The sequence below is a fragment of the Uloborus diversus genome, chromosome 7, assembly GCF_026930045.1.
Source record: "Uloborus diversus isolate 005 chromosome 7, Udiv.v.3.1, whole genome shotgun sequence".
Classification (NCBI taxonomy): domain Eukaryota; kingdom Metazoa; phylum Arthropoda; class Arachnida; order Araneae; family Uloboridae; genus Uloborus; species Uloborus diversus.
In genome coordinates this window covers 84,061,542-84,088,940 of record NC_072737.1, presented here as the reverse complement: position 1 = coordinate 84,088,940, position 27,399 = coordinate 84,061,542, and the positions used below count along the sequence as shown (strand labels likewise).

General features: G+C 34.1%; 1 protein-coding gene across 1 annotated transcript in view; it reads right to left on the bottom strand.

Moving 5' to 3' along the window:
- Nucleotides 1–2,194: 2,194 nt before the first annotated feature.
- LOC129226765 (uncharacterized) overlaps nucleotides 2,195–27,399 on the bottom strand; it is a 190,535-nt gene continuing 165,330 nt past the window's right edge. Inside the window, exons 5-11 of the mRNA XM_054861395.1 lie at nucleotides 18,896–19,031; nucleotides 14,966–15,039; nucleotides 12,722–12,909; nucleotides 9,789–9,895; nucleotides 6,841–6,982; nucleotides 3,592–4,939; nucleotides 2,195–2,302 (exon numbers count right to left, since the gene is read on the bottom strand). Coding sequence (XP_054717370.1) covers nucleotides 2,195–2,302; nucleotides 3,592–4,939; nucleotides 6,841–6,982; nucleotides 9,789–9,895; nucleotides 12,722–12,909; nucleotides 14,966–15,039; nucleotides 18,896–19,031 — 2,103 coding nt within the window. The remainder of the gene's footprint in view (nucleotides 2,303–3,591; nucleotides 4,940–6,840; nucleotides 6,983–9,788; nucleotides 9,896–12,721; nucleotides 12,910–14,965; nucleotides 15,040–18,895; nucleotides 19,032–27,399) is intronic.

Here is a 27,399-nt window from a genome sequence, read left to right as displayed (position 1 = left end):
AATACAAAACAATTTCCTTAAATTGTATTAATTATTCGTACAACCATTTCAATAGATAAATACAAATTGAATGAAAAGATGAATTTCTGTAATGATTTGTGACGATTCAGATGGAAGTAGGAAACCGATCAAATGTTTAATCACAATTAAAAGGTGAATGGGGCAGAAGAAAAACCAACTGCAGTTCATTTGTTTCTGCTTTTGGTGACAATTGTGTATTTTTAGAGTAGTTCAACTATACAAGAATAATTTTTCTGAAAAACTGAAGTGTATTTATTTGAAATTCTCTGTTGTTAACTTCATTTTATTCAGCTCCTTTGTCCTACATTAGCTTGATTTCAGTTTTGCCAGAAATACATTGATAAAGGACGGAAAATAAAATCTGAGAGCTATTTAGTAATCATTTTTCAAATTAAAAAAATTGACAAATGCAATTTAAATTTAAATAATACATGTTTGACAAAAAAGAAAATAGTAAATAAATGTTTTTTTTCTTTTCTTTTCTTTTTCTTTTTTATGAATCCTAAACTGAACTTGCAAACTGAGAGCAATGGATGAAATTATAGGATCTGGCTTCCAACCCCCCCCCCCTTTCTTTTGATACCAGGAAAATAGTGTAAAATTGGACAATAATGTTTCATCTAAATAATTCTCGGGAGAGTAATAGGACGATCATAAATAAATTTTAACTGACTTGAGTTTGAATATTTTGGAAAAGTAAGTGAATAAAATATCGATACTCGACTTATTGATTTTTATTCGTTTCAAAAATGTAACCTCTGAAAACAGTTTTGCTTCAAAGAACATTGATTTTAACATAAATTTTATTTTATGCAACAATGAAATGCTTTTCTTATGCTAACTGGTAAACAACTATATGATTGGCTTTTGTACAAACAAGTTTTTATCAATCGTTTTATGTCACTAATCCGGAAAATTCAACGATTGTTTTAAAATATGGAAAAGAGAATCTCACAGCTGACATGATAAGATTTTCCATTTTGCATTTTTTTAAAAATTTATTTTAAAGTTAGAAGTTTTTTTTTCTGTGAATGTAATACGATGTTTAAATTTATTTTAAAAATTACAAATATATTTTCTATGAATTCTATTAACCTTTCTTAAGAAAAAAAAAAAAAAAGAGAGAGAAAAAGCCATTTTTTTTTTTCGTTACATATCTGACAAATGTGTTCTGAACGTGCTTTTTAATATGTGAGAGCCAACTTCATAAGCTATAGATTATAAGTTAAAAAGTGACAAATTTGGGCAGAAAATGAGTTTGGTTCTTTGCAGAACAAGTACAATGGCAATCTTTTGAGAAGCGACCTCTAACCAGGCAGCCATACGATAGAGCAATAATGAAAAAAAAAAATCTAAATAAGAAGCAATCGAATGAGCATTGTAGAATACGATTTTGGACGCATAAATAATTTTCCCTTGTGTCCCCGTTATCGAAATGTAAGGTCTATAGTGTGCCGAAACTTTTAGGAAAGTCGCCAAATTTAGCGAGATTTGGTGAGAAATGGACACCTAGTTTTAAGATAAATGTCTTGCTAAATTCAGACGGTAAAGTCACGTGGTACCGTAAATTTCTTCCCAAGTTTTAAATTTGAAGACTTGACTTAAATTTCGACAGACTTTAAGACCTCAAATCTTGATAACAGAGGGGCATTATTACACTATTCGTGTGATTCTCTAAGTAGAAAACTTATGTGTAAGTTATATGAGAGTTTCCCCACAGTAAATGTTTAAAAAATTGATAATTCGTTCAGCTGGTTGCTTTAAATGATCCTAACGCGAAATTTTATTAAATGTTTAATATTTAAATAATTGCTCTTAATTATTTGATACGTGGGTTCCAAATGGCGGTATCCGTCCAATTGCTAGCGCCCATATTCATCAAACTGTTTGACTCCCAGTCGGACACCTGAACTGCATATTGAAGCTTTCTTATTGGTTGAAAAAAGCTTCGACCAGCGAATCAGTTGTCTGACCTAGGATCGAATCGTATTCTGAATACGGGCACAAAAGTTTAAACTATTTCATCAGTAAAATGTCTTCGAAGCATTAGCTTTCTGGCAACACTGAATCATGGCCACAGTTATTGAATTTCGGTGCTGAATATATTCTAAGAGTCTTGAGATGGATGAAGGTCACTTTTTTGGCGTCGAGTCACCGGTACAAGAATTGCCATCTAATGATGGTCTAACAAAGTATTCGTCACTTCCGATATGGAAAGCAACGGGTTTCCCTCCTGCTTGACGGAAGATGGTCGGATGATGTCAGACCTCACTAGTGGAAGCTGGAACAAGAAAAACATAGCGATTACAGCAAACAAATTTTTCAAAAGGATAATATGAAGCAAATATTAATAAAGTGGAAGAGCATGAATATGTAGGACATGCCAAACCATAGAGTAAAGAAATACATATAGAGGTTCGTCGATGGTAAAATGGTGAAGAAATTGAAGCCGGAATCATGAGACACAACATTGCGAAGATGGGCGAAGTTGTGATAACGCTTTGCAAGAATGGTTTTTACAAATGTCGGGAAGGGATCTTATAATATAGTAGCTGGCTGATTGGTTTAAATTTTAAATCATGTTGTAATGCAATTTCAAAAACGTGCTTCATAAACTTAAAACAATATTTAAGTTAAAATTAACTACCAATTGAGATCCAGTAGTGGAATGTTTTGAATCAAAATGTATCAAGATATTTAGTGAAAAGCTGAACTTCCGGCTTCAATTTCTTAGTATAGTGGGACATGTAATTTCTTTACAACCTGTGCCAAGTCGAACAGTCAAAATTTATGACAGACAAATGTTGTCAACTGCGAAAAGAAATGTTAGAAATTAACGCCTCGAAATAATAAATCTTATTTCTGTTCAAATGAAACCAATGAATTTTTTTGTTAAATTTTATAGTGCTTTTGGAATGTTTGATTTTTGGTTTTGGGAAGTTTATTGTTAAAATAGTGATTTTTTTTTCTTTTAAAAACTTAAGAATCAAAGCCTATATTTTCGAGAAAAGTACGTAAAATGAATGGGAAAAAGACGTATTCACTCGGAAAATAGAAGAAATGAGAATAACTCTACAAAAAGTAGAGGGCTGCTGCTCTTCTGCTTGAGTCGCCCCATCAAATTGCAAGCAGTTTTAATCAGATCATTTCGTAATTAGATATCTTTGCTCTCCATAAGCAAAGAGTGTTAATAAATCAACTCGTACAGGTAGTATGAACAACTAAGAATATTTCTCAGCACAACTAGATTAAAGAGTATTTTGTTTGAACATTAAGAATCAAATATTACAGTAGTGCTTTATAACTTGTAGCGTGCCTATCGTTAATTCTTACTTGCACCAAAGTGAACATTTCTGCCGTAACTAAACCTTACTGGCTTAATAGTCGCAGTTGTGGTTGGTGTGGCACTTATATCAACAGTTTATTGCAAAATACCTATTTAATTGCCGTAGTATGCGGTGATAAAATCATCATTAGTAACAACTATATACGCCTGTGTGCCTTAGTACCTTTTTTTTTTTTTTTGAAATAATCAAGTAATCAAGCACAATGATTTTATTGATTGCTTACCTCTAGCCGCATATCTTGAGTGTAAGGAGTGTTGCTGTATGTGACTTGGGGTGCAACTTTCCCACTCGCCGGGCTGGTGCTGTTGTGAGGAGAAGCAGATTTTGGGGCAGCAGCGTTGCCACTCCACTTGCAGGGAGAGTTGGCAACATTGCCGATATCACCATCCTGCTTCCCGCCAATCTCACAGTACCGGGATAACTTCATGTCATAGGAGGACAAACCGATGCCTGCCGTCGTCGAAGGACACTCGACAGAAAGGTTGTCCCGACTATTGTTCCACATCAGCACACTTTGTCGGCTGTTGTCGTAGGGAGAAGATCCCTTCTCTTCCTTGTGCCAAGAAGGAAGGTCTCTGATAGTCATTAGAATGCTACTCTGCGTGCCATTGAGACCAGCCTTCACTACTTTGGTAGAACTAAGTCCAGAATTGATGCAATCAGCACTGGTGGTTATGGAGGGAAGAGGAAATGATAAGTTATTAGTACATGCGAGATCTCTCACCTTAATATCGTGATGATCTAATGAGACGGGTAAAAGAGATGATGAAGATTGCACAGAATTGCCATTGTTCACGAGGCATCCTCTCAGAGGATCCACCCCGTTCGCTGACATGTAGGCCGTCGTGTCGCAACACGAAGAGGGTGTCGGCGTCTTGTTCCCAGAAACTTGTTGCGGTGAATGAGACGCGTTTCCGAACTTAGCTGCTTCTATTTGACACTGGTAAAGTTTGTCCTCTTTGGTGCTATTTAACTGATGGTTGGAATTCACGACCGAATCTGCCTGAAAGGGCCCAGTAGCGAAACAAGTCCTAGCTGCTGTGGCCGAAGCAGCAACGTCCAGAAAGCCATTCGATGGATATTGAGCCACCGCGTAATCTGGATAATAAGTTCCTATTGGCCTGTAGTGGAGGAAATTCTCCGCAGACAGAAACCGCGTATTGTCTATGGCAGCAGTGAACAGATTTTGAGACATGGAGGGATACGAAGCTCCTATGCCGTTGACATTGTCCGTTGCTCCATACGGATACACGTTATTGTATCCTGCAGCTACTACTGCTGCCGTAGCAGCTGCAGCTGCATCGTCCATGTAAGTAGATGTGTCCGGCAATGCACCTCCTACTATAGTTGGAGCTGCAGCAGGACCGTTCACAGGGCTCTTTCTTTTCCTACAGGTGGTAATAATGTCTCTAATCTGAGATTTATACCTCCGCGACCTCTGGCACCGCAAAACGAAATCGTTGTCTGAAAGCAGACCACTACGGTCTGTTAAGGAACCAAGGCCACCATCTAAGTAAGTCACTTTGAAGTCCATCGTCCTTTTTCCCAGTAGGTCACGACCTTCTTCTTCCCTGAAAAACACAACGAATGAGAATTTTGAATTTCAAATGATAAAAAGAAAGAGAGAGAGAGAGAGAGAAAACTGGCATGTTATCAGACAAAACTTTTTGAATGACCTCACTCTCAGAACTAGAACGGTCACTTTCGCAAATTCTTCAATCCAGAGACAAAATTTTGTTATTTACGACGGCTCTTTCCAAGCTGTGTCAGAAATTAACACTCAAATATAACCAAACTTACGTGCATTTGACGATAAGTTTACTCAGAGCACTTTTCATGAAGCAATTTCGTCAAAAACAACGAAAATTTGACAACATCTTGAGTGTGCGCATCTGAGAGGTCTGTGTACACCTGTATACTCTCAGAAATGAATTCTTAAATTCCACGAAAGATGCGTCGTATTTACCGAAATGGTGATGTGAAAAACACTCCTAATAAACTTTTCGTCTAATTCAGGAACATTTTGTGAGATTGAACTACTTGACTCAGTGAGGAAAGAATAGTTTCAAATAACGAAATTTGTCTAACAATATTGGACAACTCCTGAAAGTCAGCGGCTGGTTTCTAAGAGTGTGCACCCGGTATAATCGTTCCACAAGTGATATTTGGGTGTTTTGAAGGTGCTGAGGTTTAACGAACCTCAGAATCCTTGTTTTTATGCTATATTTTCAATCTTAATACTTTAACACACGATACGTGTAAACACTATTATGAGCGAAGACCACAGGAGAAAATTCTGGCAGAGGATGAGAGAAGGGTATTATGGAATAGTGTAGTCGTATGTTATAGAATTCCTAGACTTTGGCTCTGTTTGGAGTTACTTTCTCGTAAGAACATCATGAACAAAAAGGGTTACTACTGAGAATTGGCCCCTTGTTGTTGCTGTACCACTCGCTACACAGAACAAAGTGCTTTATGATTTTCAAGAGCTTCTGCAGGCAAGTACATCTGAGACAGCAAATTTTGTCCTACCCATACACTACTACCTTCAAAAAAGTCAAATGAAGCAGGAAGCTGGGTTTTCTTCCATAACAATCTACTCCCCATGTTAAAAGTTACAGGACCAATTACGAGAAAAGGGTTAACCAGAAACGCCACTACAACATAAGGAACTGAGTGTTCGAAATTTTTTAACAGTTCAAACGATTTGCTCAATATTAATGCTCTCCTGACTATTTCATGCAAACTTAAACTTAGAACTTTATATATATATATATATTTTTTTTTTTTTTTTGGCAAAAAAAGTAAATAAAAAATTAGTAGTTCTTTTTCTTTTTTTTAAATCTTATTTTGCGAATAACAGTTAATTACAGTTAGTTGTATTATATACTCATGGTGATTTGGGAATTTTATCCAAAAATCAGTTAAGTTGTTTACAAGTGAGGTAGAGAAAAGCAAAGGGATGTAAGTGGACGCTTTAAAGTTTTTAGTAAAACGTTGCTTGAAGTTCAGATCCTAGGTAGGCTTTCACAAACGTTTTTTTCTGAATTATGCTCTATAGCAGCACCTACTAGGGCTATTAGTATTATTTCTAGTCCCAAAGCAGAGAAGAAGTTCTCCTATCATTTGTAGGAGTTATTTTCAAATTTTTAATTTTGTCACTTGCATCCCTTTGCTTCTCGCTTCTCACTGGCTCAAATGTAAGTGGTATTCCATTACACCTGTCCTCTACATGTGATATTAACATTATTTATTCGTTTATATTATTCAGAGAACTTGGAACTCCTTAGATTACTTTGAAATTAAACTTTGGAGAATGTCAGTAATATTATGGAAATTTTTGAATGCAGCTGAAAGAATAGATAATGTGATAGGATAACTAAGTATGGAAAATATACGTTTTACCAAAAAAAAAAGTTTCTGTTTATAGATGAAAAAAATGAGGAGAGTTATACAGAAAATTTCAACTTACATAAGAGGCCTGTGCGTGCAGAGGATAAAATCAGGTTTGCTATTTTTATAAACGAGCCGTGCGCTTGTTTGCAACCATTGCCATGATCCAGTTTTCGTTACAAGCCTATAGGCAATGAGACCAGAAGCACCAGTTTTCAACACTGCAACATAAAACAAACATTTTAATAGAAAGTTTTTAAAAGATTATTATTCTTGAAGCTATTTAGTTAATATCGAAATGAAGTAGCGCTGTTTCTTTAAAACTGTTTGGAGTGGGTTTCAATGATTTAAAATAGAAACTCTATTCTCACAATAAAAAAATAACCAGATTTTCCTTTAATGTGACTAGAAAATGAAATAATGAGGTAAGGAATATAGTTTCAAGAAAATGTTTCGTACTTATGTAAGAAATAAAGAGATTAACCTAAAGAAATATTTTTAAATACAATGAATCATACCTGGACATGCAGATAGAATTTTTTTCACTATTTTTAAAAACAAACAGCTTTTACCTTTGATAAATGCCCATGTGTAGTAAAAATTATCCTTTAAAACTAAATGCATGCTATCACAAAACAGATGACTTATAAACTTTGTGGTAACACATCAAACATTTAATAAAAAAAATAGATGGTGACTTTGAATACTTAAATGAGCTTTAGAATGTATTGCCTAGACTGCTATTCCAACACGTTTAGTCCGCTAACTTATAAATTATTGCCTTTAGTGAGAATTTTAAATTAAATAATACCATTTTACTAGTAAACCGCATTAGTTTTCCATAAAAATGGCATGCATATGCTATGCAGTTTTATGGTACACTTTATTTTTATGGCTCGAAAACAGATTTGTTAAAATAAAAAAGGTTTATAGGGAATAAATATGAGTCCACACAAGGAAATTTCACAACGTGCTTCTGGTAATGTAATTTGTCAACAATTGAGAACATGTGTAAACGAAAAGAATCTGACAATATAAAATTCACAATTTAATCTATAGCTCTGAATTTTGAAAATAGAATGCGAAGAACAAAATTAATACGAAGTGTTGAGCCTGGGGGGAGGTCGTCGTTTTTTATTTGAATGCTATTAACTGCAGTGGCTCATGACAAATGTCAATATGTAAGAAATAATGACTGAAAAAAGGCTAATTATAAACGTTTGTGAAATGAGTATCCTCATTTATTAAAGTAAGTTCAGACTTTAAAATTTCAAAAGGCAACACAATTATTTTGTAGCAGATATGTAATAAGCATTAAAATTTAACCTTGTATACTAATTTCCGTGTAATTTAGATCTGATTTTCATTTTGCAATTGAATTGGGAAAATCCATCACGTAATGTTTTTTTCCCCTCGTTTAACATTTTGCTTCTAATTACAAAATAAACTGCTATAATTACGACAGTTCATTCTCGAAATTATGAATCAACCATACAATAAAAATATATTTTGCATGGTTGGAAAGATTTCGGTTTTTCGTTATGAATTACGAAATTAATCTTTGGGAAACATTTTATCAGAATTTATATTATATTTCGAAGGGAAAAAAAGTCTGGAGGAATTTTTGTATTAAAAATTTCAGCCAAAAATTGGCAATTCGTATTTTATTCATTTAATTTTATTTATTTATTTATTTTGATATTCATAACTCATTTGGTTTCCGTTTTAGGAATTGTACATCATTGTCGATTGTAACAACTTCCACCTCTATGGTAAAATTAAGAAATCTTAGCTAAGTAACAGTATTTCGTAAAGACATTTTAAAGTCTACGTATTATAACAAATTTTTTATACCTTATCACTTTAAAACACCGTAACGCTCGTTTTCATCGCTTCGTGAACTTCGACTTGCATACCAGCATTTAAAAATTTATGGAGGTGCCATCGTGAATATCTTCTGTCACACTGGCCAAAACCTGATCAAATTTGGTAAGGAGGTTGATTTGATCACTCCGAGTTTAATTTTTGCTGTCAAAAATAAGTCCATTGAAATTTTGTCTATCGAAGACTGTCCATCAAAATTTTGAAATTGGTGTTCACTTTAATATGAATAAGGTTCTAGGTCAAAATTTTACTGCAATAAGTTTAAATTAATCGTTGTCAAATGATCTCTTGCTTATATTCCTTGTAGTTATGTGACTGATGCGGAGTTTACCGGTGATTCGTGTTTTTCCCGCAACGATATGCGCTGATCTCAAATGGTATTGAAGATATTCCATTTTTTTTTTTTAGTTTTTCAACTAATATTCAAGTACATGTTAGAATTTTCATCGACAATTTCTGTCTGTTTACGTTGTGGTTGCTGCGTTGTATATGAAACGTTTATACCATAATATAATCGAGAATTATGCTTTCTGCATCGAAAGCGTTGTTATTGAACACACACACACAAAAAAAAAAGATGATAAGGACTTGGATCTTGGTGAGAGCATTTAAAGCTAGAAGTGACGCGTGCGAAACTTAATATTGCGCGCAAAAAGCACAAATATAAATCTCAAAATTACTTAGAGTGATGTCAAATGAATGGAAATTGATCAATGTAACGCACAATCTGGTAAACATTAATATTAAAATGCTCTTAAGTTAATTCATGAAAACCACACAGTTCATCTTTGTGCTTGGTTCTATTTTGAAGCACCGAAGAAATTCTTTGAAATCCAGAAATATGTGTGAGAAATTATTCTTAAATGTATTCCTTAATAGGTTGTTCTTTATATCGATCAAACTATCTTGAGTTAGTTCATTTAGACAAAGATTCAAATCCAGATTTATATGTGAAATGCATGAGGAAAAATTAAGAACATCGAAGATAACACGTAGGCGAAGAATAACCAGTGGTACAACATTGGTCCCATTTTGGGAGGATGGGTTGCAACTTTATTTATCTCTTTCATTAAATCAGCAGTTCTGAGAATAATCCTTAAATTACTTCAAACTGTTAACCTCAAGAAAAATCTAAATACTTACATTCTTGATGAGCACTGGCGACATAAGCGAGATCGTCATAATGGACTAGGTCATAGCAACCCTTGTCAGCGAGCTCGGAGTCGGAATAACCCAACACCTGCTTCGCCCTGCAAAAAATAAAATGCTTTGAGACTCTGTAGCAGGAAATAACTCATTCTACTGAGGACAGTCATCATGTTTTTAGAACGTTTGAGGCTTTCAACAGGAATCTTTGCCTAACATGAATGATGTTAATAAAACTCTTTTAGTAGCTGAAAGATATCAAAAACCATTGTTATTACTGTTAGAAACAAACTGTTATGGCGTTCATTGACTGCAGTTTCGCCCAGATTAGTATATATCTTATTTGAATAACCATAACAAAGGTTAAAGTAGTAAACCTCTTATTAAAGCAGAGATTGCATCATATCACACTATTAGCCAGAAGTACCCACTCACTCTAAGAGAAAGCACCGCCCTATAATTTCGTAAACCCCCCCCCCCCCAAAAAAGGAAAAAATACCTCTCAAAACAAACCCCCTCCCCCGAAAAATTTAAACGGCACAGTCTCCGCCATGACCCCTCCTATGTGGGCACCCCTGTTATTAGCTATATTGTCCCTTGTTAAATGTTATCACGTTCTCGTCAGACTATTTTCCCAGCAATTTTAATTTAAATCCAGAATTTTTAGTGAGATAAAGGTGTTTCAACACATGTGAAAAAAAACTGCGATAATTTTTCGTCAACTTAAAATTGCGGGTTAGAAGAGGCACCTTTACAGGTAGAACGTTAGAGCACCGGAAGCGACCTTTGAGGAGTGTCATTTTGAAACCTATGGCAACCTTAAAGGTGCCAGAAACAGCTAAAAGGCTCACTTAGAGTTGCCATAGAGTGCCGTGCGGAACCAACTGGTATCGTTAAGGATGCCACCAGAGCAAAATGGCACTCATAAGGGGTGTTACAACGTTTCACCCTAAAAAAAGGCCACATGCAACCTGCAGTTTTAACAGCGTGGATTAACTACCACGCTGTTAAAACATTGAAAGTATCAGAAGAAAGTAGATCCTCCTCTGATTCAGTCAGTATTTTTCTTCTTCTCTGGAGAACAACTACTGTTATTTCTTCCTCCTTTAACCCAGAAATACTATCGCTTTCGTTTCATGTAAAATAGGTTTTTACATTTTATTCATAGGTGTAACATCAATTTCCACATCACAATCACTTGCAATACCTGATAACTCACCATGAATTTCATTTTCAAATACATCGAATTCGAAAACGAAAATTAAGAAACAAAATTCTATTTAAACTCACACATAACGGGAAGATGGGCACTACCTATTTAAGAATGAATCACTGCAAATAAGTATTCAGGTTGAACTCGGTTAATACGAAATGTCAAAAATCAATGAATTTGTTCGTATTAGCCGTTATTCGTAACAACCGTAAATGAGTGATACTCTGAAAAAAAGAAGAAATGCTTACCTATGTTTAAAAACCATTACTACTAATTCACACATTGTAATCTAACTATTAGTACATTCGGAAAATTAATCACTCATTTCTTATAAATGAATGTTTTTGGAAAATATTAAAAATGAAAAATTATAATCGACAACTGCGGAATAGGTTGTCCACAGGTAAACAAATGTACGGGCTTTATTTTCTGTACAAAATATTTAATATTTTCTTCTCATTACACACTGGGTCCTCTACTACCTAACAAAATGATGAATAATTTCTGAAAAAGAAAATTACAATATTCAACCCCGATCATTTTAAGTAAAGATGTCAGAAATTTTTGTTCGTCTTAGCCGAGACTTTCAATTTAGTTTACGTATTATACGTGAACTTTTTAATGTAATTAGATAACAAACCAAAGTTAACGAACAAAATGTTCGCTTTAGCCGTGATTTCGTATTAAACGTGATCGTATTAAGAGAATTCAACTGTATATAGTTACGCTGTCAAATTAATCAGGAATGCACGTTGCACATCTTCTCTGTCAGTGAGAAAATAATGTACAGTAAAATAACATAAAACATACATAATCTGTACAATTTCTCTAAGATATGCTGCCATGGACAGGTAAAAGGCAGTATCTACAGAAATTAGTTTTTAAGATATTAAAAAAAGAAAGGAAAAAAAAAACGCGATTTTGATTCCATACTAACAATAGGGAAAATGTTAGAATTTGACGGTTTCTTCGTGCTCTTATTTTCAGCGGAAACCAAATAAGCAAGCTTGCGCAATAAAGTTAAAGTACAACAGATGACAAAAATGAAAAATACAATATAATGAATTGTAGATACAGTGAAACCTATGTAAGTTAACCACTATGGGTGCAGTAGTTTAGTATTCAACTTAGATAGGTGATTAACTTATAGAAGTTGAACTATGTGATATAGGACAAATTATATACTCAACAAAAGTGGTCAACTTAGATGGGTGGTTAACTTACAAGGGTGGTCAACTTTACTGGTTTCACTGTACTGTCCTTCACCTTTTCACAGTAGTATGGTTCAGCAAATACAGGATTTTAGAGTACGAAAAATGAATAAATTCATTAAATGAGTGAGGAAAATGAACTTTAGAGACAAGAGTAAGATTCAACATATCTACAGTCCAACCACGGATTGTATGGAATTGGAAAAAGACCAGAAAAGACTAGTATTACTGAACGAGGGGGAAAAGTAAAGATTTGAGACACGTGTTCCGCTCATTTGCTTAATTTAAAGGCTGACATACATCTGCAATAACTAACATCTATGAAAACTAATAGATGCGCCCGTTTCCGCCTGTAAACCGGATGTTTGCCTTGCCATACAATCCGTGGTCAGACAGTAAAAATTTCAGTATTGTTAGAATGAATGTGTATGTGTGTCTGTTTGAGTTCTTTGTTTTCATACTTCTGTAGTATTTAAATAACTTAATGGGAAACATTGAAGCCATACCTTTGGTCGAGAGAGACTAGAGAAAGGTCAAGTTTGTGCTTGCTTTTGAACATGGTGTCTTTGTGTGGCATCTCGAGGAGGGAGGGTGGTCCGAACGGCGTGCACACGGCGAACAGTGCCAAGGGAGGCTCTTCCGTCTTGTGATTTTGGCCATGTAGGACCTTAATCCGACCCCGGATGTCCAACCTCTGCAAAATAAAGCAAAATTGAAAGCGTTATGCACGAAATAAAGTTGAGAAATCTCAAGATTAACACACAATTCAAGAGAGCAGGCAGTGCAAAGCTTAAGTTAGTTTTTATATACGTTTTGGGAGTACCAACGGTGAATGCGACATCAAATTATTTTTTCAAGGCATTTTTGTTTTGTTTTTATGCACAAAAATATTTATACATTAAAAGAAATCTTCTGTAAGAAAATGAAATATAATGGAGAAATATGTGTTTTTAGAAATCCTTTCGTATTAAATTAGAGACAACAGAAGTATTCCAATTTGGACCCAATGACATAAAGATAAGTGATGAAGGGAAAAAAGTCTCTTATTCAATTACCAGCCAGGCCTGCACTTGCAAAAAACTTTCAGAATCACAATTTTCTAACATAAAAATATTAGAACGTAAAATAATGAGTTCCCTGAAAAGTAAAGCATCCCAAAAGGTAAAGGATAAGTGAGCAGACGTTTTCAAAATTAATATTTAATCAATAAAATTGTCACCCAGGAATGACCGACGACTTCACAATTTATATGTTCCTGTTACTAACTTTGAGCCCTATGTATCAGTTTTTTTTTTTTTTCATGTAAAGTTTAGCAGAAAACTTCTCATCAAGCAAAAGGCGTAAATTGTAACGTCGGATTTTCATTTGTGTGAAAAAATACATAGGAGATCCCGGGGTAAGATGACGCACGGGGCAAGATGAAAAACACCGTAATTTTTTTTAGACAATAGGCTCTATTCATGGATTGGTCAGAAAAATAAGTGCGAGAAACCACCCTGACGAACAAATCAAATGTTAATAGAGAGGTTCATCCACTGTTGATCAAGAGTTTATAGTTTGATAACAAATCGAATATGATTTTTGCTCTTGGTATAATATGGTCTCATCAGTTTCAAGTAAGTTGCATTCGTTTTAGTTAATTACTTTAAATAATGTAGAACTTAGCTTAACAGTTAACTGTATAGCTGACAATCTAATTAAGTAAATAGACAGTTCGTAAATCTCTGCCACGGGGGGCAAGATGAATAACTCGGCATTTATTGCAGATACAAATATATTGATATAGCCATCATGCCAGGGTCGATTGCAATCATCGGATGTTGCCTTTTTCGGACCACTTGAAACTTTTTTCCCGTCAAGCCCTCGAAAATTCTCTTGTGTCACATCTAAGAGAACTGGTTATGAAGAAATATATTTCTCAGTTTCGTAGCATTTCTTACTGTTGTGTTTTTTTTTATTAGGTATTGCGTAAAAATTGTAACTGTCCATGCTAAATTCGCTATTATTACGAATATATTTGCTTCATATTATATTATCTTAAACGAAACCGTACATTTTAATTAACATGGTTGCTAGATTGGCTAGGTACATTATTTATATTCTGCCTAGTAAACAAATCGTTCTGCCTAATAAAGAGGTTCATCTATTACTATATATACCATTGAATGAAATTTATCACCGTTGAAATTTATCATACCGTTGAATGAAATCTTTCATTAATCGCCTTCAGATTTTATCAGTGTATCCCTTTCTCGAAAAAAGTTACTCGGGATATGCAAAATATTGTTTGTTAGAAGCACATGCTTAATTGAAATAACAAAGCTCCTCCTTTATCTCAATTTCGCTTCCTTTTTTTTTCACTTCAGTGGTTTAAGATGGCTTTTGATAAAGGAGTTCTTAAGATAGAAAACAATGTCGTGGTGGACGATGACAAAAGCATTTCAAAATAAGACATAGAGCTTTAATAGATCATATAATTAATAAATAATTGTTCTTTGATAAAAAAAATATTTGCACAAATTCAATCTAAAATACCTCAGATAATTCAGAATGAAGAACACTTGTTTTTTTTTTTCGTATTTATTTTGAATCATTATTTGAAAAAGCAATATAGGATGAAAAAACATTCATATTAACAGTTCATTATGGCGCATTTTCTTTGCTTAGATTCTAATTGAAATGCTAATTAGTTTTTATAGTCATCAAAAATGGGGCTCAGTTTGTTTGAAAATTTGCAATCGTGTGCTTACCAAAAAACCTGAGGTATTGTCTAAGAGACATCGAAACCGAACAGTGAAATTCCTTTCCAGGAACTGACAGGTATCTGAAAAGAGAAAAAACAAGACCATTATAATTAATGAAACAAAGCACAATGATTTGGTAACATAATAACCGAAAAAGAGTTTTTTGCGTGTTTACACTATTAGGTTATGGACGAAAAGTTCTAAATACAAGTGAATGGATATTGGAGCAAATCATTAGAAATACTGATAACAATTTTTAGCTGCCTTGATGTTAGAAGTTGATATAGTTCTGAATTCAATGCGAATGATTGAAAACAGGGCCTGTATATGGTCTCAGAAATCTATAATTACCGAATAAAGTAAGCGAGCAATAATAGGCACACCTTAAAGTCCCTAGTACCTCGCTCATTTATGATTCAATTGGCTCCAAATTTTGCACATTCATTGCATGACTCAAAACATAATAATAATAATAATAATAACAACAACAACAACAATAAGACTGAAACAATAACAATAATAATAATAATAGTATTAGTTAATAATAATAATAGTTAATAATAATAATAATACTAATAATAATAATAGTTAATAATAATAATAATACTAATAATAATAATAGTTAATAATAATAATAATACTAATAATAATAATAGTTAATAATAATAATAATAATAATAACAATAATAATAATAATAACAATAATAATAATAATAACAATAATAATAATAATAATACCAAAAACAATAATAATAATAATGATAATTCGTTGAGAAAATTTAAGTTTCAGTTACGTTTTCCAGCAGTTTTAACAAAGAAAAGTGGTTTGGTCGAATTAGGAAAACGGGTCCTAAGGTTTTTTTGGTCACTCCTGCGCAGATTCGTTCACATACTATGGAGCAGCATATGCAGCACAGGATCATATCCTATACCCGATGGTTTTATTGGGCTACAATCTACACTCTTAAAGTTATCAAATCGCAGGAAAAAATCAGGGTACGTAACGATGTTTTTCCTTTCGAATTCGTCAACTACATAATTAATTAACAACTTTTTTACACTAGTTTACCGTAAAGAAACAAAATTTACTGCATAAGATCATGCACTTTTGACAAGGCTGTTTTCTAACTGTTATTACTTTTACCTATTGATAACAAACTGCTTCTTGATGACGCTTTATCATCAGTTTAAGTTTCTGATGACATAGCCTTTACTCCCATCTATTCAATTGGGAGTTTCGAATAGACAGGGGGAAACATGATGTTTGTAATTTCTTTTCTTTTATTTTATTTGTGATAGGAATTTTTGTAAAAAAATATTTTAATTGAAGTAAATTGAATTGAATTGAAAGTCACAATCAAGCAAATTTTTGATGTCCTACATAGAAGAAGAGGGGCTGGCCTTATTAGTCTTCGTGGTTTTATTCTGCCCGGACACCTTATTCTTACTCTTAGATGGATAAATAAACAGAGAAATGCATGGAAAAGGGCTATAAGTTGATTAAAAGGTCATTTGTAAAAGTGAAATGTATTTTGAATAACTCGCTTTGTCAAATATCGGCTATTTTAGTCAGACCTACAATCGGACTTATTGTTCATGTTTATTTTTCATCCACTTTCCAGGCATAGTATGTTTTATATATAAATCTTGAGCAAATAAGAGTAAGAGGGCACATAATCCAATGATTTAAGTTCATTAAAATGGAAGACGTTGATGGACTACATTTCTGCACAAATGTCAAAAGCAGGAGTCATTGTTTAAAGTTTTACAAATAAATCCCAAGCTAATCTCGAAATTATCAAAAAATTATTGTTTCAACAAGGGTATTTGGAATAGCTAGCTGAAAACAACTGTTGTTGGCAATTGGTTTAAAAGGGGCTCTTGATCTTCATTGGTGATGGATAAATTGACCAGGGGCAGCCTGTGTGCTCTGAGCCTGTTGCTGATGGTCTCTTTTGCATTTGTATTTGTACTTGTATAAGAACCCAGAAAAAGAAAAGGAAAAAAGAATGCAAGCGGAAAGACTCAACAAATGAACATCATCACCTATCTCCGAGGAAAGAAATGACGTTCTTTTCTTTCTGATTGAAATGGCATTTTTTACCGGCCTTCATTTTCTCTAACTTCATTTCATTTCATATCCGCTGTTTTATTTCTTTTTCTGTATCGATATTCCTTCCCTTTTCTGTGCGCGCTCCGTTCCATCACTGGGCTTCACTTCTAGTACCAGCTTTCTCCAAGCAAATATCTCTCCATGGAGAGAGAAAGTGAGGGAGAGACGGCCAGTCGATATATTGGAGCGCATGGAGAGAGATAGAGGGACGGAACACAAACAGACACACAAACTGTTTCGTTTTCCCAGCGCTTTTTTCCCCCTTCTTTATATGGGGAAAGATTCGAGATCGATACGGTAGAGATACGTTTGATTGTGATCTGTGTATAGCCATCTTTTCGGATGAAGGTCCTGCCTTCTCTGCGAACAATGGGATCGACTAAACATTTTTCTTCCCTTCGATACGGCTAGCAGATTGAGTGAATCTTAAGATTTCTTTTGTAATTTATCCAATTTGTGCAACAGTTTTTCTGATTTTTAACTCATTTACGAACCCCTCGTTTGTTTGTATTTTTTACTAATATACATAGTTATCATATTCCAAGTTGGAAATTACCTGGCTCAGAGCGGAAACGCAAATAAAAGAACAACGTTCTAGATCGAAAATTGACACCGTTTGGTAAATAACAGATCTGTGGACGATAGGTTTGATAAGTTTATGCGCCAATTCTGTTTTTAAAGTAGTTTGCCAACCTGGCGTCGAGAAACTACTAACACTTGATAAGATATGACCACTGAGCAGAGATAAAATGGAGGGCGTGAAAACTTTCATTCGTGAAGCAAATGTCTCAAATCACGTGATAGTTTTTAAAGCAAAGCACTGGAAGAAATCAGGTTTCTTTTGCTAGTTTCACGCAAAACATGTCAAACATTCGTCGTTTTTTGAGGCACATGACTTGGCACCTTTGCCTCAGCTTTTGCTAATCCAGTGATTGGACTTGCTCATTCCATTAACTAATTCCTGTTCTGAGGATATGACAGTAGAAAGCAATTGACTCACCCCATTACGTAGAATAAAATATTAATTACGACTTTTATAACTAAGAAAGAAACCTTAAGTACCAGCTCAGTATCAAAACATAAAATGTGTGAATGACATAAATCAGCATGATTCAAATTCATATTTTCAGAACAACTACATATCTGAGAGATTTATTGAAATTTATTCGATACAAATATTCTTCAGACCTCTGAAAACTTTTTTCATGATGGAACTTTACATAAAGGAACTGTTTCAGCTATTTGTGAAAAAATATGATGCTGCATAGTTTTTAAAGGCTTATTAAACTGCGTTTCTTTATAATGGATAAGAGGTTCGTCAGTGTCGTAAAAGCATCGCAAGAAACCCGCTTTTTAACTACTAACAAAAACCTTTATTCTCCGGAAACATTGAGCAATTTGTAATGTTAAAGTGTGTTTAAAAAAATTAAAAGGACGTAAAATTTACTGTATATATACAGTGGAAAAAAGGAAAAAGATTTAATGAGATGGGATGGGATGAGAGTAAAAAGGATACATTTCAAATTTCTGATCTAAATTTGATTTTTTCTGATTCTGATTTCTTTTTTTTTTAAATCTGAAAAGCAGTTAAATTGTAAAAGACAGCATAACTAACCATAGATATCCAGATTATGAAATGAATTTTGTCCGTTTATCGTCTAAAATGCATAGAATTTTTTTAAATGGAAATTTGCATGTAAATTTACTGAAAATATCATACATTCACCATTCTTAGAATATTTTTTTCACTAACTTGTAAAAAAAAGAAACATGCAAAGGTTAATTTTGAAATATTTACTGTAGTGCTCTTCTATGGAGTTTACCTGGTGATAAAGCTTCTTGGAGAGAGATGGCGCTTCGATCAGAAGGCAGTTGCGAATTCCACATTAGGTGGCGCTGCAATTCTTCTCTGTCTTCTGAATGAACAAGCTCGTATACGCTTTGATGGCAAATATCCGACTGAAAAAAAAAGGAAAAATGTATTAAACTATAAGAACATTAGGGAACCATAGCACTGTTTAAAGACGAAATTGTTAGTTATTAAAACATTAAATTTTGTGAGAATGAAAAACTATCATAAAAAAAAAAACGTATTTTGATATTGAAAGCAACTTTGTAAGATGATCTTAATTCTTCTCCAAAACTTTTAAAATATGAAGCATATTGTCATTGTGTTGCCATATCTTGAATATATATTTTTCTTCTTAAGTGAATGCATTAATTCAAGACACAGCTCCTCAATAACAGAACCAAGATACTAATCCATCAATGATTTATTACCCATTTTATTTTTCTCATTCCTTGAACGCAAATTTATTTTTAGACTTGGATTTGTTAAAAAATAACAATAATTATAATTATCTTGGGTTCAATTAGTTTCCTTGTTGGAAAGCTTACGAAACTAAATTAATGCAAAATCACTTTTCATAAACTTAATTTAGGATGTCTCATGTAGTCAGACAAAACAAAAGATGATAACTTTGCATTTATTAATTTCTTTAAAATGGTTACTTATTTGGAGTTCAAAGTATTCATGGCGTCATACATTTAACTTTTAGAAGGGCGCGTAATAGTAATAATAATAGTAATAATAATAATCAGATAAACGAAATTTTTTAAATGATAATAAATGTACGAAAGTTTTTAATAAATGACTCCAACGTGAAAAATTTACTACGAAAACCAAATCATCATTAGTTTTTTTCTTTATTTCAAAAAAATATTAGTGATCTCAGTCTGGTAAATATTTTGTCATATTGATATATTGCACAAAACTTCAACAAAAAGAATAAAAATAGTTTGACTATGTATTTAAAAACTCAAGACAGTATATGCACTCAATGCCAAAAGTGATTAATTCGCCATTGTTGTGGAACCTTAATGTTTCTTCTTTAACCTACCTTAATAAAATCAAGTTTGCTTAAATATTTTGGATCAAATAAAGAAGTTTTCATGACAGCATATGAGCATTTTTTAATAAATTGAAACAAGTTTTAATATTTAAAAAAAAAAAAATCTCTGCAGAATTACTAGTCAGCCAAGACGTACGGGGAGGAAACCTAAGCACATTCAAATTAAAGAATTCCATTTAAAACTATTCAAAATAGCTAACTTCTTAACTGTATGGAAAACATTTGTCATTGCATACTTTCTTATTCATGGCCGCATTATACAGGGTGTCCGAAAAGTTTAGTCATCATTACAAAAATGATAGAAAAGCAATAAATTGTCGTATGAATATGCAGTTTGCGCCAAAATACTTTACAAGTTCAAGAGTTTTTTTTATGACAACATAAAAAAATGTTATAATAAATATTTAGTTATAAATATTTAATAATAAATACTACTGCTGTTTAGATATTTTTCATATTTCTTTATGTTTGCTCTTCATACATTGCTATAGTATGAAGAGCACTTTCAATAACCTCAAAAATAGCTTACAAACAGTAACTTCAGAATTATTGAATGCTTAACTATGCACAGCAATGTCAACCTTTTTTTTTTGTGTGTGTGTGTGTAAAATACAAAGAACGAAACGTATTTCGTTGCCTTACCGGGAGAGTGTAGCACCGGTGGCTTAGCCATGGGGGGATAGGGGGGTCAGACCCCCAAACCCATGAGCCCCAAAACATCATTTTTCAGTCGAACCTGAAGGGTTCTGTTTATGAGCTAAAAGATTTTTATTTATTATAATAGCTGTTTTTACGGTAAAAAGCTTATGTCTTCCTGTTTTGCGCAACATTTTTTCTCTTGGAGACAGAGTTTTCTTTCTTATGACGGCAGTATTGATCAAGGTATTTTCAAAGAAGAAATTCGTTTATAATGTCCTTTTGTTGTTCAATTGATAAAGAGTTATATTATATATATATATATATATATATATATATATATATATATATAGAGGGCATGGCTTTACTTTAAACATCAGAAAAAATTACCCCCCCCCCTCCCCCAAGGATTTTTTCTCGCTACGCCACTGTGTAGCACTAGGTCTTTTATTATTACAATTTTTTTATGATGTCATAAAAAAAACTCTTGAACTTGTAAGTATTATGGGCCAAACTGCATATTCATGCGACAATTTATTGCTTTTCTCTGATTTTGTTTAAATGTGTCAGGACTTTTCGGACACCTTGTATTTTAGAATATTCAGTTTTAGTATAAGATTTACAATTTTTTAATCCTACTCTGTTATACCAAATCCCTTCGTTGAAGAAAAATCGTCACAATCTTAAACAATTTACGATAGAATAATTCATCTCTAGAAGTAATTACCAATCCAAATTAAATTGCTAATGACATTCATTAATATTCAAAATTTATCCATTATTCTACATTTCTTCTTACGTGACCGCACCGCAAAGCCTTCGGTTACAAAGTTGTTAAATGATTTTTCTCAATAGAAGAATACTCGGTAGAGCATTCGGCGGATACCAATTCTTTAAAAATAAGCCTTCCGCTGTCTCCACGGCCACGGCCAAAACAAAATCGCTCAAAACGCCAGCAAGGATACCGAAATGCATTCAGTTTTCAGGGTTTTTATTTATCTTGTGGATGTTTGGAGCGATGTATCCTCATCATCAACAACATTTTAAAAAAAAATAGAGGGAACACTTTGCGGGGCTTTCTAATTAAGGTATGGTACACAGCGGCACCTGGTGTTCTGCTCACGAAACCGGCCGCCCTCATCAATCTTAAGACAAGGGGCAATGGATTAGGGAACTTGCTGTTTTTGGCACTTCATTCGTCGCTATCGATGCGGGGAAAAGGCAAAACTTCTGATCGTTATTCACTTTTAGAAAAATTCCTTCCTCGACATCCATCTTCGTAGAAATTTTATACTTTCTCAAGTTTGCTCGTGAAGTTTATTTTTTTGCCATGAATTTTGTGTATGAGAATACGAGCGCGTTAGAAGAGGGTAAAAAAGAAGTTTTCATTTCGAAAGTAATCAATCTAGGACAAGAAAATAATTTTAAAACGTAATCTAAAAACAATTAAGAAAGAAGAGAGATTTTGTAAAATGAAAAATATGACATTTATTTCATTTTTCTCGGAGCACTGGTACATAAGTTGAATCATCTTCACTGAAATTTGTAGGATACACTATTTGATACTCTGTTCACTTGCAAAAGTAAAAGTTTGGCAACTTGTAAAGGTCACTTTACCAAGGTCTTTGCAAGAGCCCTGAGAGGTTTTGGCCACTTGTAAAGGAATAAAGGTGTCTTATAAGTCTGGTTTAACCTTTCACAAGGGCGTATATAAGGGAGGGGCTGAGGGGGCCCGGGCCCCCTCCAAAATGTGGAAAAAAACTTAAATAAGGGTTGTTAGTTTTGGTTTTAGTTGCTCACAAATAATTTCCAAACTTTTAGCTACAAAAATGAATAAATAAATATGATGGTGATAATAATAATTATAATGCGTTAGAGCAGAGATTTCCGAACTGGGTGCCGCAGGCAGGAGATGAGGGGTACCGCCAAGTGTCCATAGTAACAATAATACGTATGCATATAAAACTAGATTAGGATGCCGTGAGAAAATTCTAATTCTTCAAAGGGTGCCGTGAATAGCTAAACTTTGGGAACCTTGCTTTAGATGGCACCAGGATGTGGTGTTCAGAAGGGGTTAAAGGATCCGTACCCCGTCCTCCAGAAAAGGACGGGTCTTGAGAAAGCGAGGTTTTTTTCAACAAAAAGAAAAGCAAATAATGCTGGGGGAAAAAATTTCAGTTCTTTCAAAAAGAAATCTTTACATTAAAAAATATTAACAGATGCAGCTAATTGCTTAACAATTTAAGCTCCTCTCCCCCCCCCCTTTTTTTTTCTTTTCAAAATGATTCTCTCCTAACTCTCGTTCCCTAAAAGAAATTTAAAATAAGTTTTAGTTGTTCGGTTGGAGTAATAATGGAAATTGATGTCCTAAAAACGCATTTATTTAGGCGTTTTTCCAGCATCAATTTCAAAACATTTCTGGAAGAGGATCCCCGAACCAACATCCTTTCACTGAGGTTACTATGAAAAATAGTCAGCAATTGTGCCTTTAAGATTTCAATTGTGAAAAGTTTCAGAGGAAGATCCCTAAAACCGCTCCTTACCACTAAACGTCTATAAAGATGACCTGAAAATTGTGTTGTACCTTTCAGAGAAGGATTTTCGAACTTCTTCTTACTTCCGAAGATTGCCTAATGTTCGGAAAAAATCTGAATTGCTTTTAAAAAGAAACTTAAAATAAAAATGTTCAAAAGTTACTGGTGACTATTGATCACGTCCAAACGTCCAATACTTCCTATTCTTTTCACCAACCCCTCCAATTTTTTTTCCTAGTCGGTCTAAGACAAGAAAGTCTTCAAAATACTACACTTCAAAGTCCCCTCCACCCACTAAAACCATTAAAGAGTTTCTCAAACCTCGTTTTCAGAGCTACTATGTCGAAAAATTTCCAGGGAACAACTACCAAACGATTTGCCTTCTGAAAGCATCGAAAATTGTTTAAGATTGCCTTTATGGAGCTTCAATTTTGAAAAATGGTCGAACCCCTAACGTTACCAAATATGGTCCACAGACGCGCTTTTAAGACTTCAATTACGAAAAAATTTCGGACGAGGGTCCGACTACTCCCATATGAAATCTGACAAGGAAAAAACTACAATTTTCGAAAATTCAAGGTGGAGAGATCCCTCCACCTAGTATTACTAAACATCTGTTTAAAACTTCGTTTTTTAGGACTTTAATTTCAAAATAGTTTTTGAGGACTGTCCCAGAACCGCATTGCCCGTAACATCATCGAAATTAGTCTGAAACTGCGTTTTTAGACCTTCAATTTCGAAAAATTGGGCGGAGAGGTGTGGGATTTCGCTCTATTGTTTAAAAGAAAATCAATAGGGGGCAATTTCAAAAAATCCCATTCTTTTCAATACACTAATATCAACAAATCTAGTCTATATTGGCGTTTTTAAGATTTCAATTTCTAAAAACTTCCACAGAAGCCCCCGAATTTTTCCTCCCCTTAGCATCACCAGAGACTGACTAAAACTGCGTTTTTAGGACTAGAATTTCAAAAATTTTGAAAAAATTGAGAAGATCAGGGCACTATTGCCCCCCCCCCCTCCAAAAAAAATACAAAAAAATAAATAAGGTGGGAGAGCTAATCTTGGTTATATGGGCCCCCTCCAAAATAAAAACACATATACGCCACTGACCTTTCATCTGTGATAGATTTATTTTTAACGGACATCTTCCTTGGAAATTGGTAGCAGCACCTAATATCGCGTTACATGCATTAAAATCAGCTTAAGTACGTAGGTGAAGTTTATTAATACAACATAGAGCAGGGGCGGATTCAGGGGAAGGTCAAAGGGTCAGCTGACCCCCCTGTGATAAGAATTTTACTATGATTGATGTTAAACTTCAATTTTTTAAATCCGAAAAATTAGTACAGGAATCAATATTAACTTTTTTTTTTTACTTTCTTGCTTCTGTTAGGTGTTTCTTCTAAGCGAGTCATAGTTCAATGGATTGGCTGAGTTTGATTACTGGGCTATTGCTATTTTGAGTTTTTTGGTCATTTTCAAAAGGAGCAGTATGATCCATGGCGCAGGTATCGACAAATTTAAGGGGTGGGGGTGCAATTTAACAGGGTTTTAAACTCATTTGGGGAAGGGGTGATCCGTTCCATATGAGGGGGTGCACCATTATTCTTGGGGGTATGGCCACCCCTGCTTAACTGACACTTTTTACATAGGAGGTATAACATGCTGAAGCCATTGAAAGTTGACCTCCCTTACAAAAAATTCTGAATCCGCCCCTGACGTAGAGTAAACAGGGCCCGACTAACTAAAAGCGAGGCTCTAGGCCCATAATAATTTAGAGGCCCCCTTAAGTACTATAGCGGAATGCAGTGCTTGATTTACAGGTTTTGGGGGGCTCTTTGTCAATTACAGATCAATGAAGAAGATTCATAATTTCACATTTATCATGTGAAATTATGAATCTTCTTCGGAGTCTCTATTAGTTGTGACATGGTAAATTCGCTACTGGCAGAATGAATAAAGATTCTCCTGCAAGAAAGTTTTTTCCAATTAACAAGTCATTATTTTTTAACTATTATTTTTTAAAACGTGTGTCTTTTTCGAATAGTTGTAATGTCATGCATATTTTTTTAAAGTAATTAGGGCCCCTTAGAAAGAGGAGCCCCCAGCCCTAGGCCTAGTAGACCTGTGCGGTAATCAGAGTAAATATATCGTCGCCTCAGAGCAATAGTAAGACGTCTAAGCTCAGGAAGAACAGCAAGATATCCTACTGTCGCTTTGAGGCGATGATATTGCAATATGATTCTGTTATGAATCAAATCATAAGCATCTGTTTCGAATTAAATCGCAGGCGTCTGGTACTGATAAAATCATGAGCAAATTTACTCTGTTTTTAATTTAATGGATAAATGCACATTTTATAGTGAATTGAATAGTACAAGGGGCTGTGGTGTCTGAAGAAAAATCCTCGACTCCTTTGCCCCAAAATTAATCCGACTTCACGTCCCCGATTTCATAGCCCATGCAGAACTTTAGACTCGGACAGAAAAAGATCGACTCCGACCCAGATTCCTGGAATTGTAAAACCTCCGACTCTCGACTCCAACTTCTTTACCCCGAAATCACTCCGACTCCGACACCCTGGATTTTTAAACGATCTTTGAAGAATGGGAATATCTCTAAATTGCATTTAATTAGAAGTATTTCTGTACTCTTCAGAGGTGTCCACTCTTCCTAAGAGCAAAGGCGCGCCCTCTCTAAATATTATGAAGAATCTCCCCCAAAAACAAGAGCCCCCCCCTTAAAAAAAGTGAAAAATACCCATCAAAAAAACACCCGCCCCCTAAAAATTTCAGTTGTGCAGTCTGCGCCATGACCCTCCTCTAGGTTGGCAACCCTCTATTCTTTCGAACCAATCCAGCTGCCAGCTTAAAATCTTGAAAGTTTTTCGGGTTTTATTTATGCAGTGTACAGTGACCGACTAAATGGATGTCCAACTAACCCAGATCAATCAGGAATCATGTTTCGTTTTTTCACCTCCTCAATTTTTTTGAAAATTAACAGTACGGCGTAGGTTATATGAATTTGGGTTATATGAATTATTTAAATAACTTTAAATAAAACTTGGAACTTTCAGAGTGTTTGAAATATAAGACCTTTTTCAGACCATTGAATGTGTTCTTGGAAGGATTCATTCACCTTTATTGGAATAATATTGCAATGATGAATTGCGATGTAGTTGAGAGGGATAACATTTCCCTACCTTTTAATTTTTGTACAAGCGTCCCCTCACATTTTTAAATTTCAGTACAAACTTGATGCTTGTATACGCAAGCATCCTCTCAACTTTTTTTCTAAGCCTGCATCACTGGTATTGTACCACAATCAGTTATTGCAAATTTAAATTGCACTACATAATTGCAAGTCCTAGATGGCTATTTTGCATAATTACATCACTCGAATTCGATAATCCAATTACATCAATAACTCTGAAAAAGAAACATATTTTCTGACTTATATTTAGATGAGACATGAATTCCCAATATCATTATGATGAATGAATACGGAAGCAAAAATAAATCAAAAATTCATTCCAAGAAATGTATTTGGATTGAAATAGTAACTTTATCTCATTTCTAAACCGCCGCCGAAAAAAAAAAAAACAATCGATGCCACCATGAATAATTCAAAAGCAAACGTATTTGTAACATTAAATTTAAATACCATAAAAATAAATGTCAGCAATCACATACAAAATCTATTCCTTTCCTTATTTTTTCCGTTTTAATCGTGATTCAAAATAACATTTGGAATTTAAGTGATGGAGTCATTTTAAAAAGTGGGCACGCAATTGGAAAAAGGGCTATCGGACACCACAAACTCGCTGCGATACAAAATGGAGGACAGAACAGAAATTAAACTCTATCAAACAATTTCCTTCAGTAAGAGAGAAAATAGTTTTCCGTCACGCCACCGGGTTGCGCTTCTATCTCTATCGCCTCTATCCTCTTCTTCCGTATCAGAGCGATTCTAAAGTCTTTAATTTTAATCTGACTATTTAGTTTATTGTAATGGTTATTTTTATGCATATGCGTGATCTTTAAAGTTGCGTTTGATAAAAAGGATATTTTATATATGTATTTCTTAATGTGTGGCTGATAAAGAAGATAGTTAAACAGTTAATGCACGATCATTAAATCGCAAAAGAAAGAACGACAGATTTGCTTCCTCGGTGATCATGACCCTGTGGAGGGTTTTTTTTTTTTTTTTTTTCAAAGTAGTTTATGTTCTACAGCATTCATA